This window comes from Zalophus californianus, chromosome 7 (genome assembly GCF_009762305.2).
Source record: "Zalophus californianus isolate mZalCal1 chromosome 7, mZalCal1.pri.v2, whole genome shotgun sequence".
Taxonomy (NCBI): domain Eukaryota; kingdom Metazoa; phylum Chordata; class Mammalia; order Carnivora; family Otariidae; genus Zalophus; species Zalophus californianus.
Window position 1 is genome coordinate 43,553,645 of NC_045601.1, and position 17,225 is coordinate 43,570,869.

The following is a 17,225-nucleotide window of genomic DNA, read 5'->3' on the forward strand; positions in this document are numbered from 1 at the left end:
GCCATATAGGGTTAAGCCAGGCTAATTTATTAACCCTGCTTTAGGTAAATAACATTGGTTAAGAATCTCTGTCCCAGGTGCAAAAGAAACTTAGTTTTTTATGCCATTATTAACCTTTTCAGTATCTCCATGAAATAGAGTCTGGCTCCCTTCTTATAAAACAGGAGTTTGAAGCCCAAAGATTAAGTAACCTCTCATGACATAATGACATAGAATTCTCAACCACCGGTTTTCCAGCTAACTAATAAGGGGTGCTGTAGTGCCTTGTACCTACCCGGGGGGCACTCAGTAAGTGGTGGTTAAATGAAAGAAAATAACAGATCATCATGATGCTTTAAAAAGGACTCTCAGATGACTGTATTTTAAAAGTATGTCAAATATTGTTTATTATAGGATGTTTATAACCATTCCTTAAAGCAATTGTTTTGACATCTCTCTTGAATGTTGTAAAGTACTTTCTCATTTCATTTAAGTTATAGAACTGAGCAGCATCCAAGACAATAACCCTTATCACCCTTGCATGCCCTTTAGATATGAAACTGGGACCGGAAGCTTTCAGGTTCGATGGTGGAGTTGAAGCCATTGCTACAAGGCAGAATGAAAAGTACTACATCCTACGGCCAGAGGTTGTTGAGACTTACATGTACATGTGGCGACTGACTCATGATCCAAAGTACAGGAAATGGGCCTGGGAGGCCGTAGAGGTGATGTTTTAATTTGATTATATTTCTTATACATAAATGTCTCAGGGGAAAATGCTCAGTGATTTCTTTAAATCTAGCATATCAATTTTTCTAGGATTTTTAAATCTTTGAGGGGTGGGTACAGAGGGAGAGGGGGGAAAGAGAGAATCTTAAGCAGGCTCCATGCCCATCACAGAGCCCAGTGGGGGCTCCATCTCACGACCCTAAATACGACCTGAGCCAAAAATCAAAAGTCAGCCGTTCATCCGACTGAGCTACCCAGACCCCCTGATTTTTAAAGGTTTAATTAGAATTTTTCCCAATTCAAGAATGAGTGTTTTCAGTTGTCATCCTATATCCCTGGCTTCAGCTTTGCTTTATGTAATGGTGATAGTAATATACCTACTTTGATACTAAAAGAGATATTTAGAAAGGCATATTATAAAATTAAGTTCCCACAGCCATAGAAATAATGGTCACTTAATTCCACAGTTACTGACAACCTGGGGATAATGGCCTCTGCCTGTTGTCTGTTTTGAGAAGGCACTACATTGGTTGGTTTGTTGTTTTTATGAGTCTTTGGGCACTGAAATGAAAATATGTGCTTCTACTTAGTTTCAACCTAAATAAAAAGGTAAACTGAGGCAAACTCAAAATTGTCCATAAAAAAGAGTTTATTCAAGGACAGCAGAGGAATTGCAATTCAGCAAACACAAGTGAGTCATTTGAAGTTTCAAGGTGGGCTGTATGTAAAGAAGAGAGAATTCAGATAGAGTCTGTTAAAATAAAAAACAAATGGGCACCAGCTTTGAGAATTCCTTGAGCAGACAAAACCAGTCAAGTCATACAAATAAAGCACAACTTAGCTATTTTGTGAGACCAGCCTGACCTGGGTCAGTTCTTGTCCATTCCATAAGTAAAACTTCCCAAGGGGTGGATATAAGGCAACCTCTGGCCAACTCCCTGTCATCCCTATATTATCAGTTTTCTGTAAATCTGGCATGTACAGAAAATCAGTCTCATGGGTCCTTAAGTTTTATTTTCCTGAGGGTACGTGCGTAAGATTTTCTGTTTTCTGTCTTCCGGTTCCAGTTCCATTTTAGATTGAAATTCTTCCACAGAGGAATTAGCTACTTAGATCTAACTTTTAGAAAGAATCTATAGAAGAACTATTTTGTGCAACAATATTCGTTCACTGACCTCAGGTTTCTCTGAATATCTATAAGCTTTCCATCTATCCAATGCGCGGTTTGAATTGTCCCTTCGTCACCCCTTGGGTCTCTTCCTACAGAACATGGCGTATGATCTTCCCAAACTAATCTAGTGAACACTGTGTGCTGGTACCAGCAGCCACACTCTCCAGAATCTGCATCAAATAATATTAATTTTAAGAGCTATTATTCTGGAAGGAGTTGTGGTGGAGCATCGAGGAGATAAGAACACTTTAATTACACTCACTGTTACAAAGTTAGCTGTCTTTAAAACTGGACTGTTAGAAATAACTTCTCTCCAGGAAATCTAAAATGAATATATTGCCTTTGTGTAAGTTATAACTAATATCTTAGGAAGCCGTTGATGAATCTTGCTTATTACCCTCTTCGTGTAGTGTGTGCCTTATCACTGGTCATTAGTCATTTTAAGTAATAACGATTCTTTAGGCCTCTTTTTGTCTTTCACTTCTTGCAAAGTTTTCTAATTATGTTTAGTCGGTGGTAATTCCAATTTCTTTAAATTTATGTTTTTTTCCTCTGAAAAAAAAATGTATAAAAATTGAGGTTCATCTAAGCTTTAGTGATAGGAAATTATTTTGGTTTTCACTAGGCCAACAAAAGAATTTAAGGCTAATAGTCACCTTGCAAATATCAGTTTAAATTGAAAATATCAGGAATAACATATTTCATCGAATGTAAAACCTTCTAATTGATAAGAAACACCATTATTTTGTACACCACTGAGAAAGTACCACACCACCAATTAAATTATGACATGCCAATTTTAGAGTTGTTAAAATGTGAAAAATGTCTGAGAGAGAGAACTGATACAAAAATGGAAATAAGTAAATCTCTATGGCCGTGTGAATGGGAAGCTTTGGTTTGCTTGGTTCTTCAGGGGAGCGTGTTTGTGGGGTAATAAATTGGTTGTAAGGGTTAGGATTTTTGTCTGTTGTTAACTTCTAGTGTAGCATATGATGTAAGATTGTCTCCCTGTGCACAGTCTGAACCCTCCGAACCAACCCCCGCCCCCTGCCCTCGCTTTTTGCCATTAGTGCTTCTGCTGGAACTTGAGGTAGAGCAGGGAGGGGGAGCGCTGAACGCTGGCCTTCTTTGAAGCACAGAATCCTCAACAGAGGTAGTGTGGTGGCACTCGTTTCCCTCATGTGACATCCCCTCAGCCCTCCTTTGTTTCAGCGACAGCTGCAGGGACCACATCCCTGCACCTCCCCACCCTCCCCACCCACCCCCTCACCCCACCCCCACCCCCACCCCATGCTTCTCAGCTGCCCCGGCTCTGAGCTTCTTCCCAGGCAGCTGGCTGTGGTCAGGGAGGTGGGAGAGGTGAAGTCCCCAGGGGCGGTCCTGAACCAGTAAGGTATCAGAGTTGAGGAACAGCTAGCCCAGTCGTACCCCTTGGCAGAATAACTCTGAGATGCATTCTGCATGATTCCTCAGAGGGTTTCCAGTGGGGGGGAGCCTTCGTGGCCCACAGCTGTCACCTGCTCAGCACGTTTCATGGGCTCTTCTCCCTCCCCCAGTTCACTTGCCCTGCTCATTCCCTTCCTGATGTCACCTCCCTTAAAAACTTCCTGCATCTGGCCCTTGCCCTCACGCTCCATTTTTAGGGGAACCCAGACGAAAACACATAGACTAGCCTTCCCCTCAAAGAAAAGACCTCCCCGTCATCTTTGCCAGATGGCTATTCCTCATCAATTCAAGGACTTTGGAGTTTTAAAAAAAGAATATACTACTAATAAAGTAATTCCATTTTTTAATGGCTGAAAGTGTTAGAAACTTACTCCTTTTGAAACCAGAATTTACAGTGTTTTGTGCTCTGTGGAGGTCCTGGGGGAAAATCTCTCCTGTCTTCTACACTTCAGCTCCTCAGTTGTCTGAAGACAGCTCATTCTGCCCACGGGTCCCTCCTCATCCACCGTTTCTCTCCACCTCCTCATGACGTGTGTGGTCTCTCAGGGCTGAGCGGTGTGACCCAATAACCTCTCTTCTGAGTGTTATTTTTCCCACAGCCGATGGTCCAACTTGGTTTTTTGGTGGATTGTAAAACCCCTGGCTTACATCGAAGTTGTGGTCAAATGATATTAGCTACTGTATTAGTTCCTATCGAGACATCTCTTCTGTTCACCCTTGTGTTCAACCACATTTGCTATTTGTAAAGTATTTGTCAGCCATCTTCCCATCTTCTAATGAAGCACTCCCTTTCCAGACTTCTTGCACTCATACGATAAACCTGCTTTCCTTGTCTTAGCTGAATTTCAGAATAGTAACGCTGAACACAATAATAATGTCAAACAAGATGAAATTATATAATCCAGCATAGGATACTAGAAACTTCTCCGCAGGTTACCAGCAATCCATTAATCACAGATGTTCACACACCTGTGAATCTATGTAGCAAAAATTACATTTACCTCATAGTTCTTTTGTTGTTCTCAATAATGTCATGAAAACTTCATTAAACTCCTCGCTATTATATATAATATTCTGATAAAGCTCTACTCTAAATTATACCTATGTATTCATGTATGTCTTGGTAGTTATAGATTATACAATGTCTATAAAGATATATGTACGGATTATATGATGTCTCCCCTGGTCCACAGTAGCAGATAAGCCTTATATAGGGAATTTTTTATCCTTCTTTTTCCACACAATTTTTTGAAGTCTCCTAAATCTGACCTTCGCCATATGGACATTCTGGCTCTCAGAAAGTGATTTGTCTTCCCAGTTCCTGCTTCTCCCTCCCCAGGCTTGATCCCTGTTTCTGGACTCTTTGATATGTCTGTTTTGCTAGGTTCTACCTATGAGCTCAGACCAAACTCAACCATTCAGCCTTATTATGAGCATTGTTCCCTAGAATCCACTATTGGAGATCTCCATGGATCAGCCGTTATTCTAATACATTTAACCTAAAGATAAGAGAATTCTTTTCTCTCCCTTTCTGACTTACGATTTAACTCATGCTGCTCACCATTCTCCTACCTTCCTCCCTCCTAAAGAGGTAGGGTCCCTTGGGGTCTGGGTTTGTTTAGAGTTCCAGTAACTGTAAACATTTTCCTATTTTTCTTTTCTCTGCTTTTAGCGCATCCCGGCCACATATGGTCACTAATAATGTAAGCATTTATGTAAAATCGAGGTGGTCCCTATGCCTAGAGTCTGAGGGTCCCAAGAACAGATTGCAGTAAAATGACATTCTCATCAGACTATGCAGCATAAATACATGACTGCTTCCACTGTTGAGATGCCGTAAAGCCAGGGCCCATGATGGGTGCCCAAGAGGGCTGCTCATCCCCAGCTTCATATTCCTAAAGTTCTAAAATTTAGATTTGACATGATGGCTTTTCATTTTTTAAAAGTCAAAAAAAAAAAAAAGCCTCTGGCATTTTCCCCTTTTTTTTTTCAATTTGCCAAAAGCCTCAAAAAATAAACGTAGCTAGACCTCTCTAAACCTCTGAAAGATCCCTGTCACTCTGCAAAGCATGTCTTCATCTTGTTTTATTCTCATAACAACCCCATGTTGAACCAAGGGACACTGCCCGGGTATGGGCATGTCAGAGACCCCGGTTAAGGAGTCCAGGCCCAGGGTTCAGCCCCTTCTCCTGAGATCTTAGAACGCGTGCTGGATAACTCTGACTCACCACATTAAGGCTGAGTGAGAAGAAGAATGAGGGTGAACTGAAGAGAGGGAAAATGGTTGGGCATTGTCCATACCACAGAACAACTCTTTCCCTATAATTAAAAGAAGGATCTTACAGAAATTTCTGTGGGAGAGAGGAGTTGGCAGTTTATCATGCCTGGTCCTCTCATTAGCTTACATCACCAAAGAACTTCAAGGGAAGAAAATAAGAAAAAGTTTTGTTGTTAAAATCTTTTTTAGGAAATGTCTGGAAGTAGGATTTATTTATGTTCCATAACAACAAATTTGTCCATTTCTTCTAAATCCTGGTTTTTTTTTTTACTTTTTTTACAAATAATCCTGGGTCTACTCCAATGTATCTGGTATTTGACTTTTTAATCAAAAAGAACTTCTATCAAAAAAGGAAGGAAGGAAAAAAAAATAATAGGACCTGAAATTTCCTTTCTGCAAGCTTTCCCCCGGCTTGGTTTGCTGTCTGCAACAGAGAAAATAATCAAAGCAGTTTTTAAGTTGATCTTATTTTCCCAGTGGCTTTTTAAAAAGTACCAAATCATGAGGTATTTTCTTTGTTCATGTAGCCTGCAAGTTGTTAGGTTGTTACCTAAATTTTCATTCCCACACTGCCCAACTCATCTCTTCTCCAAATACTCATTATAGTCAGAGAAACTTCAGGAATGTAGGATCATTTGTCTCCAGACAGTTAAGAAATGGACTCATCCCATTTTCTTCCATACTAAAGAAAGGAAAAACATATTTTAGAAACAGATATCAGCCACATTTTTTTTCACCGCTTTCCATTTTCTTCTCTGATATCTGTGACCAATATCACTAATTAGTACTCCACCATCAGTGTTTACAAAATAAGATGTTCTGGGTGTAGCAGCAGCTGGTTTTGGTCCACTACACTTTCTCAGTTATTGGGTTTCTAATCCCAGTTGACAGTAACAGTCTCTCTAGATCAGGGGTCAGCAAGCATCTTCTGGAAGAGCCAGAGGGAAGTAGGCCTGGGGGCCATAGGCAACTGCAGGCATACCTCCTTTTACTGTGCTTCTGCTCTGCTTCATTGTGCTCTGCAGACACTGTGTTTTTTACAGATTGAAGTTTTGTGACAACCCTACGTCGAGCAAGGCTAGTCGGCACCATTTTCCAACGGCGTTTGCTTGCTTCATATCTCTGTCACATTTTGATAATTCTCACAGAATATTTCAAACTTTTTCATTGCTGTTATATTTGTTAGGGTGACGTGTGATCAGTGATCTTTGATGTTATTATTGTAGTTGTTTTGGGGTGCCACAAACGGCACTCTAATAAGACAGAGAAATTTATCGATGAATGTTGTATGTTCTGATGGCTCCACTGACTCGCCATTCCCTCATTTCTCTCTCTCTCCTCGGGCCTTTCTATTTCCTGAGGTATGACAGTCCTGGCATTAGGCCAGTTACTAGCCCCACCGTGGCCTCTAAGTGTTCAGGTGAAAGGAAGAGTCACACATCTCTCAGTTTCATTCAGAAGCTACAAATGATTACATTTAGTGAGGAAGGCATGTCAAAAGCCAAAAAAAAAAAGCCAAGAAAGGCCAAAGAGCTAGGCCTCCTGTGCCAAGCAGCCACATTGTAAGTGCAAAGGAGGAGTTCTTGAAGGAAATTAAAAGTGCTACCTCAGTGAACACAGGAATGATAAGAAAGTAGTATGCTGATAGGGAGAAAGTTTAGTGGTCCGGATAGAAGATCAAACCAGCCACAACATTCCCTTAAGCCACAGCATAATCCAGAACAAGGCCCTGACTCTCTTCAATTTTGTGAAGGCTGAGAGAGGGGAGGAATCTGCAGAACAAAAGATGTTGGTTCGTGGCGTTTAAGGAAAGAAGCCATCTCCATAACATCAAAGGGCAAGGTGAAGCAGCAGGTGCTGATGTAGAAGCTACAGCAAGTTTTCCAGAAGATCTAGCGAAGATCGTTAATGAAATGGCTGCACTACACAACAGAATTTCGGTGTAGATGAAATGGCCTTCTTTTAGAGGAAGATGCCATCTAGGACTCTCATAACTGGAGAGGAGAAGTCAATGCCTGGCTTCCAAGCTTCAAAGGACAGGCTGACTCACTTGTTAGGGACTGATGCAGCTGGTGACTTGAAGTTGAAGCCAGTGCCCACTTATCATTTCAAAAAATCTTAGGGGCTCTAAGAATGATGCTAAATCTACTCTGCCTGTGCTCTATAAATGGAACAACGAAGCCTGGATAAGAGCTCACATGTTTACATATGGTTTCCTGAATATTTTAAGCCCGCTGTTGAGACCTACTGCTCAGAAAGAAAAGATTCCTTTCAAAATATGACTGCTCATTGACAGTGTACCTGGTCGCCCAAGAGCTCTGATGGAGATGGACAATGAGATGGATGTTTTCATGCCTGCTAACAGAGCAGCCATTCCGCAGCCCATGCAGGAGCATTTTGTCTTTAAGCATTTAAGAAATACATTTCATAAGGCTATAGCTGCCGTAGACAGTGATTCCTCTGATGGATCTGGGCAAAGTCAGTGAAAACCTTCTGGTAAGAATTCACCATTCTAGATACCATTAAGAACATTCATCACTTACGGAGGAGGCCAAAGCATCAACATTAACAGGGCTTTGAAAAAAGTTGATATCTACCCTCACGGGTGACTCTGAGGAGTTCAAGACTTCAGTGGAGGAAGTAACTGCAGATGTGGTGGAAATAGCAAGAGAACTAGAATTAGAAGTGGAGCCTGAGGATGTGACTAAATTGCCAAATCTCATGATAAAACTTGAACAGATGGAGAGTTGCTTCTTATGGATGAGCAAAGAATGGTTTCTTGAGATGGAATCTATTGCTGGTAAAGATGCTATGAAGATTGTTGAAATGACCACCAAGACTAGAATATTACATAAACTTAGATGATAAAGCAGCTGCAAGGTTTGAGAGGATTGACTCCAATTCTGAAAAAGGTGCTACCATGGGTAAAATGCTATCAGACAGCACTGTGTGCTGCAGGGAAATCATTTGTTAAAGAAACTGTCACCTGATGTGGCAGACTTCACTGTTGTCTTATTTCAAGTATTTGGCATAGCCACCCCAACTTTCAACAACCACCCCCCTGATCAGTCAGCAGCCATCAACATCAGAGAAAGACCCTCCACCAGCAAAAGGAGTACAACCCACTGAACACTCAGATGATGCTTAGCATTTTGTAGCAACAGTATTTTTTAATTAAGGTATGTACCTTGTTTTCCAGACATAATGCTACCACACACTTAATAGACTCTCGTCTAACTTTTCTATGCACTGAGAAACCAAAAAATTCACTTGACTCGCTTTATCACAATATTCACTTATTGTAGCGGTCTGGAACCAAACCCACAATGTCTCCGAGGTTTGCCTGTACTCAGCTCTGCCATTGTAATGAAAAAACAGCCACAGACAATATGTAAACAGATGAGCATGGCTGTGGTTCAGTAACACTTTATTTACAAAATTAACAGCAGACTGGGTTTAGCCTGTGATCCATAGTTTGACGAACCCTGCTCTAGACCACAGGAGGAAATGGTAAAAAAAAAAAAAAAAAAAAAAAAACTGAAAAATTCTTTCATAATTAAATGTAGAAGTGTTTCTAATTAGATGAGATATATTGTCTATATACCCTTTAACTTTTCATACTTTATTTTTTTTAAAGATTTTATTTATTTCTTTGAGTGGGGGAGAGCACAGAGGGAGAAGCAGACTCCCCGCTGAGCAGAGACCCCGATGCAGGGACTCGATCCCAGCACCCTGAGACCATGACCTTAGCCAAAGGCAGATGCTTAACCGACTGAGCCGCCCCAACTTTTCATACTTTATATTCATTTGCATTTTGTGTTTTTTTTTAATTTTCGCCTGTAACTCTTCCACATGTATCATTTCAATTTGAATCCTTATTTTATTTCAATTTGACAATTTCATAATAAAAATCGGTGAGAAGCAGTTTATTGAAATGTGACCATTTTTTCCCTCCTCTGGTAACTTAGGCCCTGGAAAATCACTGCCGCGTGAACGGAGGCTATTCGGGCCTCAGGGACGTTTACCTCAGACACGAGAGTCACGACGACGTGCAGCAGAGTTTCTTCCTGGCAGAGACACTCAAGTAAGTAAGATGGGTTCCAAAAGTATGTGGCTGAGGTACCTGAGGTACCTGGTCAAATCTTCTTTGCAGATGTCTTTATCACGAACACACTCAAATAATAGCAAGTATGCCTGCTTCCGAAGGTCACTCTCCATGTGTGGCACATGTTTGCACCTGTGTTTCCAGTCATTATATAAGTCTGATGCCTGGGGACTGCTTAGTAGGTTTCCCTACACTAACAGCCACCACAGGGCAGCTTCTTTACTCCATGCTCGGGACTATATCGCCTCAGGGTTTTGCAATACTTGGGCCATTGTCCGTGATTCTCCATGAGATGAATGGAGACGTTGCTGTCTGTATGCTCTCACTGCCTGACGGTCTCTTGGGCCTCATATACTCATGTTTCTCTCTCCAGATATTTGTACTTAATATTTTCTGATGATGATCTACTTCCACTGGAACACTGGATCTTCAATACCGAGGCACATCTTCTCCCTGTACTCTGTACGAATAAAAAGGAAGTTGAAGTCAATGAAAAATAAAAAGACATTTTATATTTTACTCTGCTCCATTCCCTTCACTGCATACCTTAATAATTCCTTTTCTGGTATTCAGGCACATGATGAATTTTTATCAGTAGGTCTGTGGTTATTCTAAGTTCTAAAATTGTTTTGCAGTCTTTTATGTTTATTTTCATAGGCATAGATGGACCTAAATTCCTTATCATATCCTTTATTATTCAGTCAGTGGATCACAGGTTTTTACTTTTTTTAAGTAATCTCTGGAGTTCATGAAGGTATATCATTTTTATTACACCGAATAAAATGGTATACCAATGACCTCTTAATTACAATTTTGATTTGACTGCAAAACTTTTTCCTCCTCTATGAGGAGATGACGTCTGCTTTAAGCTGTAATGTTTTGCCATGTTGCAAAAAGCCATAATAATAAATTAAATATTAAAAAAGCTTTTTCCTTTTCAATTTTATGTTAATCTGGTTTGTCTATCCACCAGAGACAGATCTTATAACTGTGACAGACAGCCTCTTTATGCGGGTCTATCATTATTTGATAGAATGTCTTCTAAGATACTTCATTCACATTGTAATTCAAATTAGAATGTCATTCCCAAAAGGATCATCTCATGTTGACCTCATTTCATTGGAACCACAGTATATTTTTGTTGGTTAATTATATTAGTGTTTCCTAATTTGTGAATTAGTTCTCAAATTTTACTTTAAATGCCCTGGGTCATTTCTGGATCATGTCCTGGTTAACTTCTTCCATCCCCTACCACACGAATGGAGCTTTCAAGTTTTGCAGAGCTCCGCTATTACTGAATTATATTTTTTGAAAGAAAACAGTATAACTTTTCATGTGTTAGCTTTTGCTTTTAACGGAGTATATGAAGAAATTGAGTCTCTCTAAAAGGGTGAGTATTTAACATGGTTTTTAGTTTGTATTTCATCTTTAAGGTTTTTTTCTTGTTCTCAAAAAAAGCATTACATTTGGTCCACATTTTTTTTCAGATTTGAAAAGGGCCCTTTCTCAAATGTAGTAAATTATTTCATTTCAATTTGTGAAAGCAGGATTTAACTCTGAAAGAAGCTTTGCTAATGTGTCTATTCATGGTCAAGTGAAGAAAATCTAATAAACTTTCAGGCCAAATAAGAATATAGTACATTTTGTCTGGTCAAACTCAACACAGAGATTCCAGCTTAAAAGCAGTATATGGGAATAGACATTCCTAATTCCCCACAGTCGTATAGCAGATCAAAATAATTATATGATTCTTCATTAAGAATAAGCATTATTTTGGGATATGAGTGGCTTTCTCAAGAATACATTTGGTGGCACCTTGTGCTTTCTCATCATATTAGTTCATATTTCATATATATATGAAATATATGTGATATATATATATATGAATTATATATATATTCCTAGAAAGGGCTAATGTGATGATGCATATACTGAGGAACAGAGACTTGGAGCACCTGCATTCTCAACCTAGAGTGGTCAGATAGCCCAGTTCAACCCCGTGAATTAGGCTGAAGCGTATGGAATTGCTGCGCTTGTAGTTGAGAAACTGTCCGATATCAGCAATTTCATATGCTTCAACATAATGTTTTTTAATTATTTTCTTAGATCTCAATAGACTCAATTGTTTTTAGCTGTTTCACCTTTTGAAAGTGTTTCAAAAGATGCCCTTTGTCTGAAAGGACCACCTGTGTGACCTGCTCTTTTTTCAATATTGTACATTGGTTTATGTCAAAGAAAAAATTAATAAAATTAGTAAATGAAAAAGATCCTTTAGTGCATCATTATTGCAATGTTAATGAGTTCCTGTGACCCAGACTAACTCCTTCCACTCATATCTTCAGCTCACCTTATGAAATGAATGGATAGTTGAGAGTCCTTTTTTTCCCAGCACTTAAAAGCAACATGTGAGATTATTACAAAAATTGGGCCATGTGTATTTAGATGGTAATTTTCACATGAATGTCCTCGGACTAGCAATTTAAATTACTTTATTTTCTTTGATTTTCAATTTGATTTGAAAGAGCACAAAGCTGATACGTATTTCTGCAGCAGATAGGATATTAAAATCAGGTCATGTGTACACACTGCTCTATAATGTACCTTTTGTATCCTGTTATAAATAGGCAAGATGATTGTAGTACATTTTGTTCTGCCGATGGCAAGAACAAAGTTTTTCAATTCTAGAACATGGATTTTTTAACCTAAGTCCCAAAACACCAAAAATATAAACAAAATAAGAGAATATTATGGTGATGTAATTTAATTAAAGTTATATTTTGTGTTAATTATTTTAAACAACTGAAGTCCTTAGGCACTGTCTTTCATTTCATTTTCAGCAAAACTGCAGTTAAGTTTACATATGTATTCACATCCTGAAAGGTGAATAATTAAAATAGCACTTAAGTTTGTGTTTCTGCATACATTTTTGGTATACTGTGCACAATTAATATTACACATATAAGTTGTATGAAATTTATAGAACTCAATGATATTTGTCATGACTCCTTTATAAATAGTACCCATTCTTTTCATTGATTGTTTTTAATTTGTACATAAGTCTATTCTGTCATTTCCAACTTTATATAAATCTCTAATGTTATGGAAAACATAATAGATTGACACATAATTTTTAAAAACTATATTTGTAAAATTTCTCTATTGTGAATAAAGCCTTTTAATATATCTCCTCATTTGTTACGTTTTTCTCCTTTTAAGTAAGCTTTTGTATATGTGGGGGGGAATACATACAATTGCAAACTGAAATAATAGTGATTATTATTAATCCTAATAGTGAATCCATACCACACCCAGAGAATCTTGACAAAGAAACATTTCTCATTAAAAACTTTAAATTGCAAAAAATTTTGCATATACATTTTTGATTAATCAAATATCTTATTAAGATTCCAACACAGGGTGCCTGGGTGGCTCAGTTGGGTAAGCGCCCAAACGCTTGGTTTTGGCTTAGGTCATGGTCTCAGGGTCCTGGGATCAAGCCCCGAGTCTGACTCCATGCTGAATGGGCAGTCTGCTGGAGACGCACTCTCTCTCCCTCTCCTCCTGCCCCCCGCCCAACTCTCTCTCCTTCTCTCTCAAATAAATAAATTTGTAAAAAAAAAAAAAAAAATTCCAATATATGTTCAATACCACGGTATGTAGGGTAGAGATGGGGAGTTGATGGCAGAAATAGCATAAAGTATGATCCTTGTTCTTAAATTTACAGTCCAGTCAAGGAGATCAGACTCGGCCTACCACCAAAACAGAGTGTTCAGTTACCAGTTAAATTCTGCTATAGAAGTCCAGGGGAGTGGACAGTCACTAGGATTGAGTGTTCAAAGAAGCTTAGAAAAGAGAGAACTTCAGCTACAGGAGAGCCTCCAATATTTTTGAAAAAGCCTAGGTTTTTTTCAAATTCATGTTGGGACTTTTTAGAATGTTTCAGACCTTCTGGTTGCTGTTTTCTCTGCCTAGAGAAAATCTTTCCCTGATGATTTTTTTGTTTGTTTGTTTTTGATTTTCTTAAATTGAAGTATAGTTAATACAATGTGACATTAGTTTCAGGTGTCTAACATAGTGATTGGATAAGTCTATACATCATACTATGCTCACCACAACCGTAGCCACCATCCCTCACCATATAACGTTATTACAGTACCACTGACTGACTCTATATTCCCTGGGCTGTACCTTTCATTTCTGTGACTTACTCCTCCCATAACTGGAAGTCTGTAGCTCCTACGCCACTTCACCCATTTCCCCCATCCCTCCACCCTCCTCCAGGCTGGCAACCGCCAGTTTGTTATGTGTTGATGGGTCTGTTCCTGCTCTGTTTCTTTGTTCATTTGTTTTATTTTTTAGATTCCACATGTAAGTGAAATCGTATGGTATTTGTCTTTATCTGTCTTACTTCACTTAGCAAAATACCCCCCAGGTCCATCTCTTTCCCCAATGTTTTTGTGCCACATTCCTCACTTCATTCAGGTCTCTGCTCAGTTACCTCATCAGAATGGCTTCCTTGACAAATTAATACAAAGTTCCCCATCACCCTTCATTCCTTGCTCTATTTTATTTTCTACTTAGCATGTAAGAGCTCACCCTTGAAAACTGGTCTCAGGCTCTTTCTCAAGGTGTGGGTTACATATTTATTTCCTGATTTGCTTATTGTCGGTCTAGCCCCTTAAAACTTAAGCCCCATGAGAACAGAAAGTTGCTTTCTTTGGCTCTCCTCCTCACCACGTGGCCCATCTCCAGTGTCTCGAGTAGCATTTAGCACTTGGTGACCCACAGTGAAATGTCTGGTGAATGGGTGACTGAATGAATAAATGAATGGACCTTATATTCATAAGTTTTGCTGTGGCTATTTGCAAATGTTTTCTAAAAAGCAGTAATTTTTTAAAAAATGTTAGGTATCAGTATTATATAACATGCTGTTATTTTAAATAATCATAAGGATGAACATTTTTTTTTGCTACCTATAGTCGTTTTATGGAAATATGGAGTAAATATGTGTTTGTGGCTAGATTCAACTCTCAGTCAACAGATTTTTTTAAACCACTTATTATCATATATGGCTTGTGTAAAATACATTATCAGAAAAATGTAAGTCATAATTTTTCTAATATAGAGTTTTTCAGTGTTATTATTTGAATAGTTTGTTGTTTCTATGATTTAATCTCATAGTCCCTGTCTCATAAGAAAACTGTTTCTACAGTGTCAAGTAAAGGAATTGGTTTTTCACTTAACATATAACTCCAATGGAAACCTTCTGAATTTAGTCATTTGTAGCACAAAAGATGTCTACTCGTTGCTGACAGAATTATTAAAAGATATTCTAAACGTGATTCTTCTTTATACTAATCGTCAACCATCCACACAGATATGGCAGCTTAGCGGTCAATATCTAATTTCTGATCTACATATAATGTAGACGGTTGCTAAAAATTTTATCAAAACTAGACACATCTTTTCTCATTTGAGCATAGAGTTCATATATCTAATTGCCATTCCAGCTCCCTCCGTTGTGACTGAAATGTGAGGCTGGGGAGGAGTATCTTACTTAATCTTTGTAACTGATTTAATGGCCCAAAGACTGATTTCTGTTTTTTCCTGCTCATTCCATCCACATCAGCCAACACATGAGTCATAATCTTCAGGAAATATTTGCCAGGCATCAGATATGCGTATAACGTATCAGAACTACATAGGAATCTAGACAGCATTTAGTCTAACTCTCTTATTTTAAATATGAGAAGGGCACCTGGGTGGCTCAGTTGGTTAGGTGACTGCCTTCAGCTCAGGTCATGATCCTGGAGTCCCTGGATGGAGTCCTACATTGGGCTCCCTGCTCGGCAGGGAGTCTGCTTCGCCCTCTGACCCTCCCCCCTCTCTTGTGCTCTCTCTCTCTCATTCTCTCTCTCTCAAATAAATAAAATCTTTAAAAAATAAATAAATAAATATGAGAAAACTGGGGGATTTTCCCAAGGACAGGAACTGCTTTCTGTCCTGCTCTGTGCTTCCAGACACAGGGATTTGGTAAGATTTATGCTAATAAGAAAAGAACAATATAGGAGAGCATACGTTGTATCCCTCCAGCTACTCCAAAATAAAGGTGTAAATTCAGAGCTCACCCTTGAAAATTGGTCTAAGGCTCTTTCCCAAGATATGACTATCCACCTATATCAGAGTCTCTTGCAAGTCCTATTGAAATGCAGATTTTATGGCCTTACCCCAAATTTATCAAATCAAAATTGTGGAGGGGCCTGGAATATCCATGTTGAACTAGCCTTTTTGTTCTCCCCATGCACACTAAAGTTGGAAATCACAACTGGAAGTTATAGGGAGGTGCAAGTCCCAAAACTAGCAGAAGAAATCATGAATAAATTAACAGGTCATGACAAGCATATTTTGTTTCTGCTTCAAGATTTAGGCACAACAACTTGAAAGATTTTTTGGATCACTTTGGAAACATAGATTTGTCCTTTTACATGAAGCCATACACCTACACATTTTAGAAACAGATTCACATTGGATTTTCAAACCTAATTCTTCTTATTGAGGGAATCTCAAAAGTATTAACTTCAATCCCTGCTGTTTTATTCAGTGACTGTTTGCTTCCTTTCCCAAAAGCTGCTTCTAAAGTCAGTTCTCAAATTGTTTCCTCTGATCTGCTTGAGTTTGAACATGACTGTCACTTGCGCAAACGACACAGAATTCCTAGTTTGGCCGTGTGTCATGTAAATATATAAGATGTTCTTGGAAATGACCTCTGAAGAGTACCTTCACTTCTATCCACCCTATGTGCCTTGTGGTTTTGCATTCATTACAATGATAATCATCAGATTTGTTGACTCGCCATTACTATGATCACTTTGAAGCCCCTAAAACATGCCATTACTTACTGAATAAATTAATGTAAATTTGTGTCACAGATCCATTTAATTCCCCAGTGAATGCCAATTACTGTGAAACCTTAGAAAACAGTAATAGATGTATAGCTTTAAAAAAAAAAAAAAAACAGCTCCACCTACCGGGGTATTTTGGCCTTAGGCTATGAGCACATATTAATTCATAATTCTGTAAATAGGGCCATAAAATGTACTGCTTTCAAACAGCATTTTCCAAAACCACTGGCACCAGAGAGTTCTGTTTTGTTTTGTTTTGCTTTGCTTTGCTTTTTGACTCTCCCAGGAGGGCCAAGCGTATGATCCTCCTTCACAGAATCATTGGAACTTTGTTCCTGACTTTGCAACTCTTTTGTAGTTCTTTGTGGATGGTAGAAGCCCATGGCTTAGAATCACCTCTTAAAAGCAGGATGAGAAACCACCAGATCAACTTCTTAAGACAGACACAGTGCTTTTGGTCCAATTTCATGGACACGACCACTTTGTCTTGTTGTAACCCAAGACCTCCATTTAGTGAAAGAAAAACAAATGCTCTTCCTTCTTTGTGCAAAATCTCGTCACCGTTCTATTCCATACACACTTTAACGTCCCTGAGCAAATAACCCTAAGTACATT

The 17,225-nt window shown here is 38.8% G+C and overlaps 1 protein-coding gene across 3 annotated transcripts in view; it reads left to right on the forward strand.

Moving 5' to 3' along the window:
- The window catches only part of MAN1A1 (mannosidase alpha class 1A member 1), a 164,229-nt gene extending 151,334 nt beyond the window's left edge, over nt 1–12,895 (forward strand). For 2 of the 3 annotated variants that reach the window (XM_027601261.1, XM_027601260.2), the window contains exons 11-13: nt 532–704; nt 9,572–9,687; nt 10,082–12,895. In XM_027601261.1, the coding sequence (XP_027457062.1) occupies nt 532–704; nt 9,572–9,687; nt 10,082–10,208 (416 nt within the window). In that variant the 3' untranslated portion in view covers nt 10,209–12,895. The remainder of the gene's footprint in view (nt 1–531; nt 705–9,571; nt 9,688–10,081) is intronic. The other variant, XM_027601262.2, reaches the window with a different exon arrangement.
- The last annotated feature ends 4,330 nt before the right edge of the window (nt 12,896–17,225 follow it).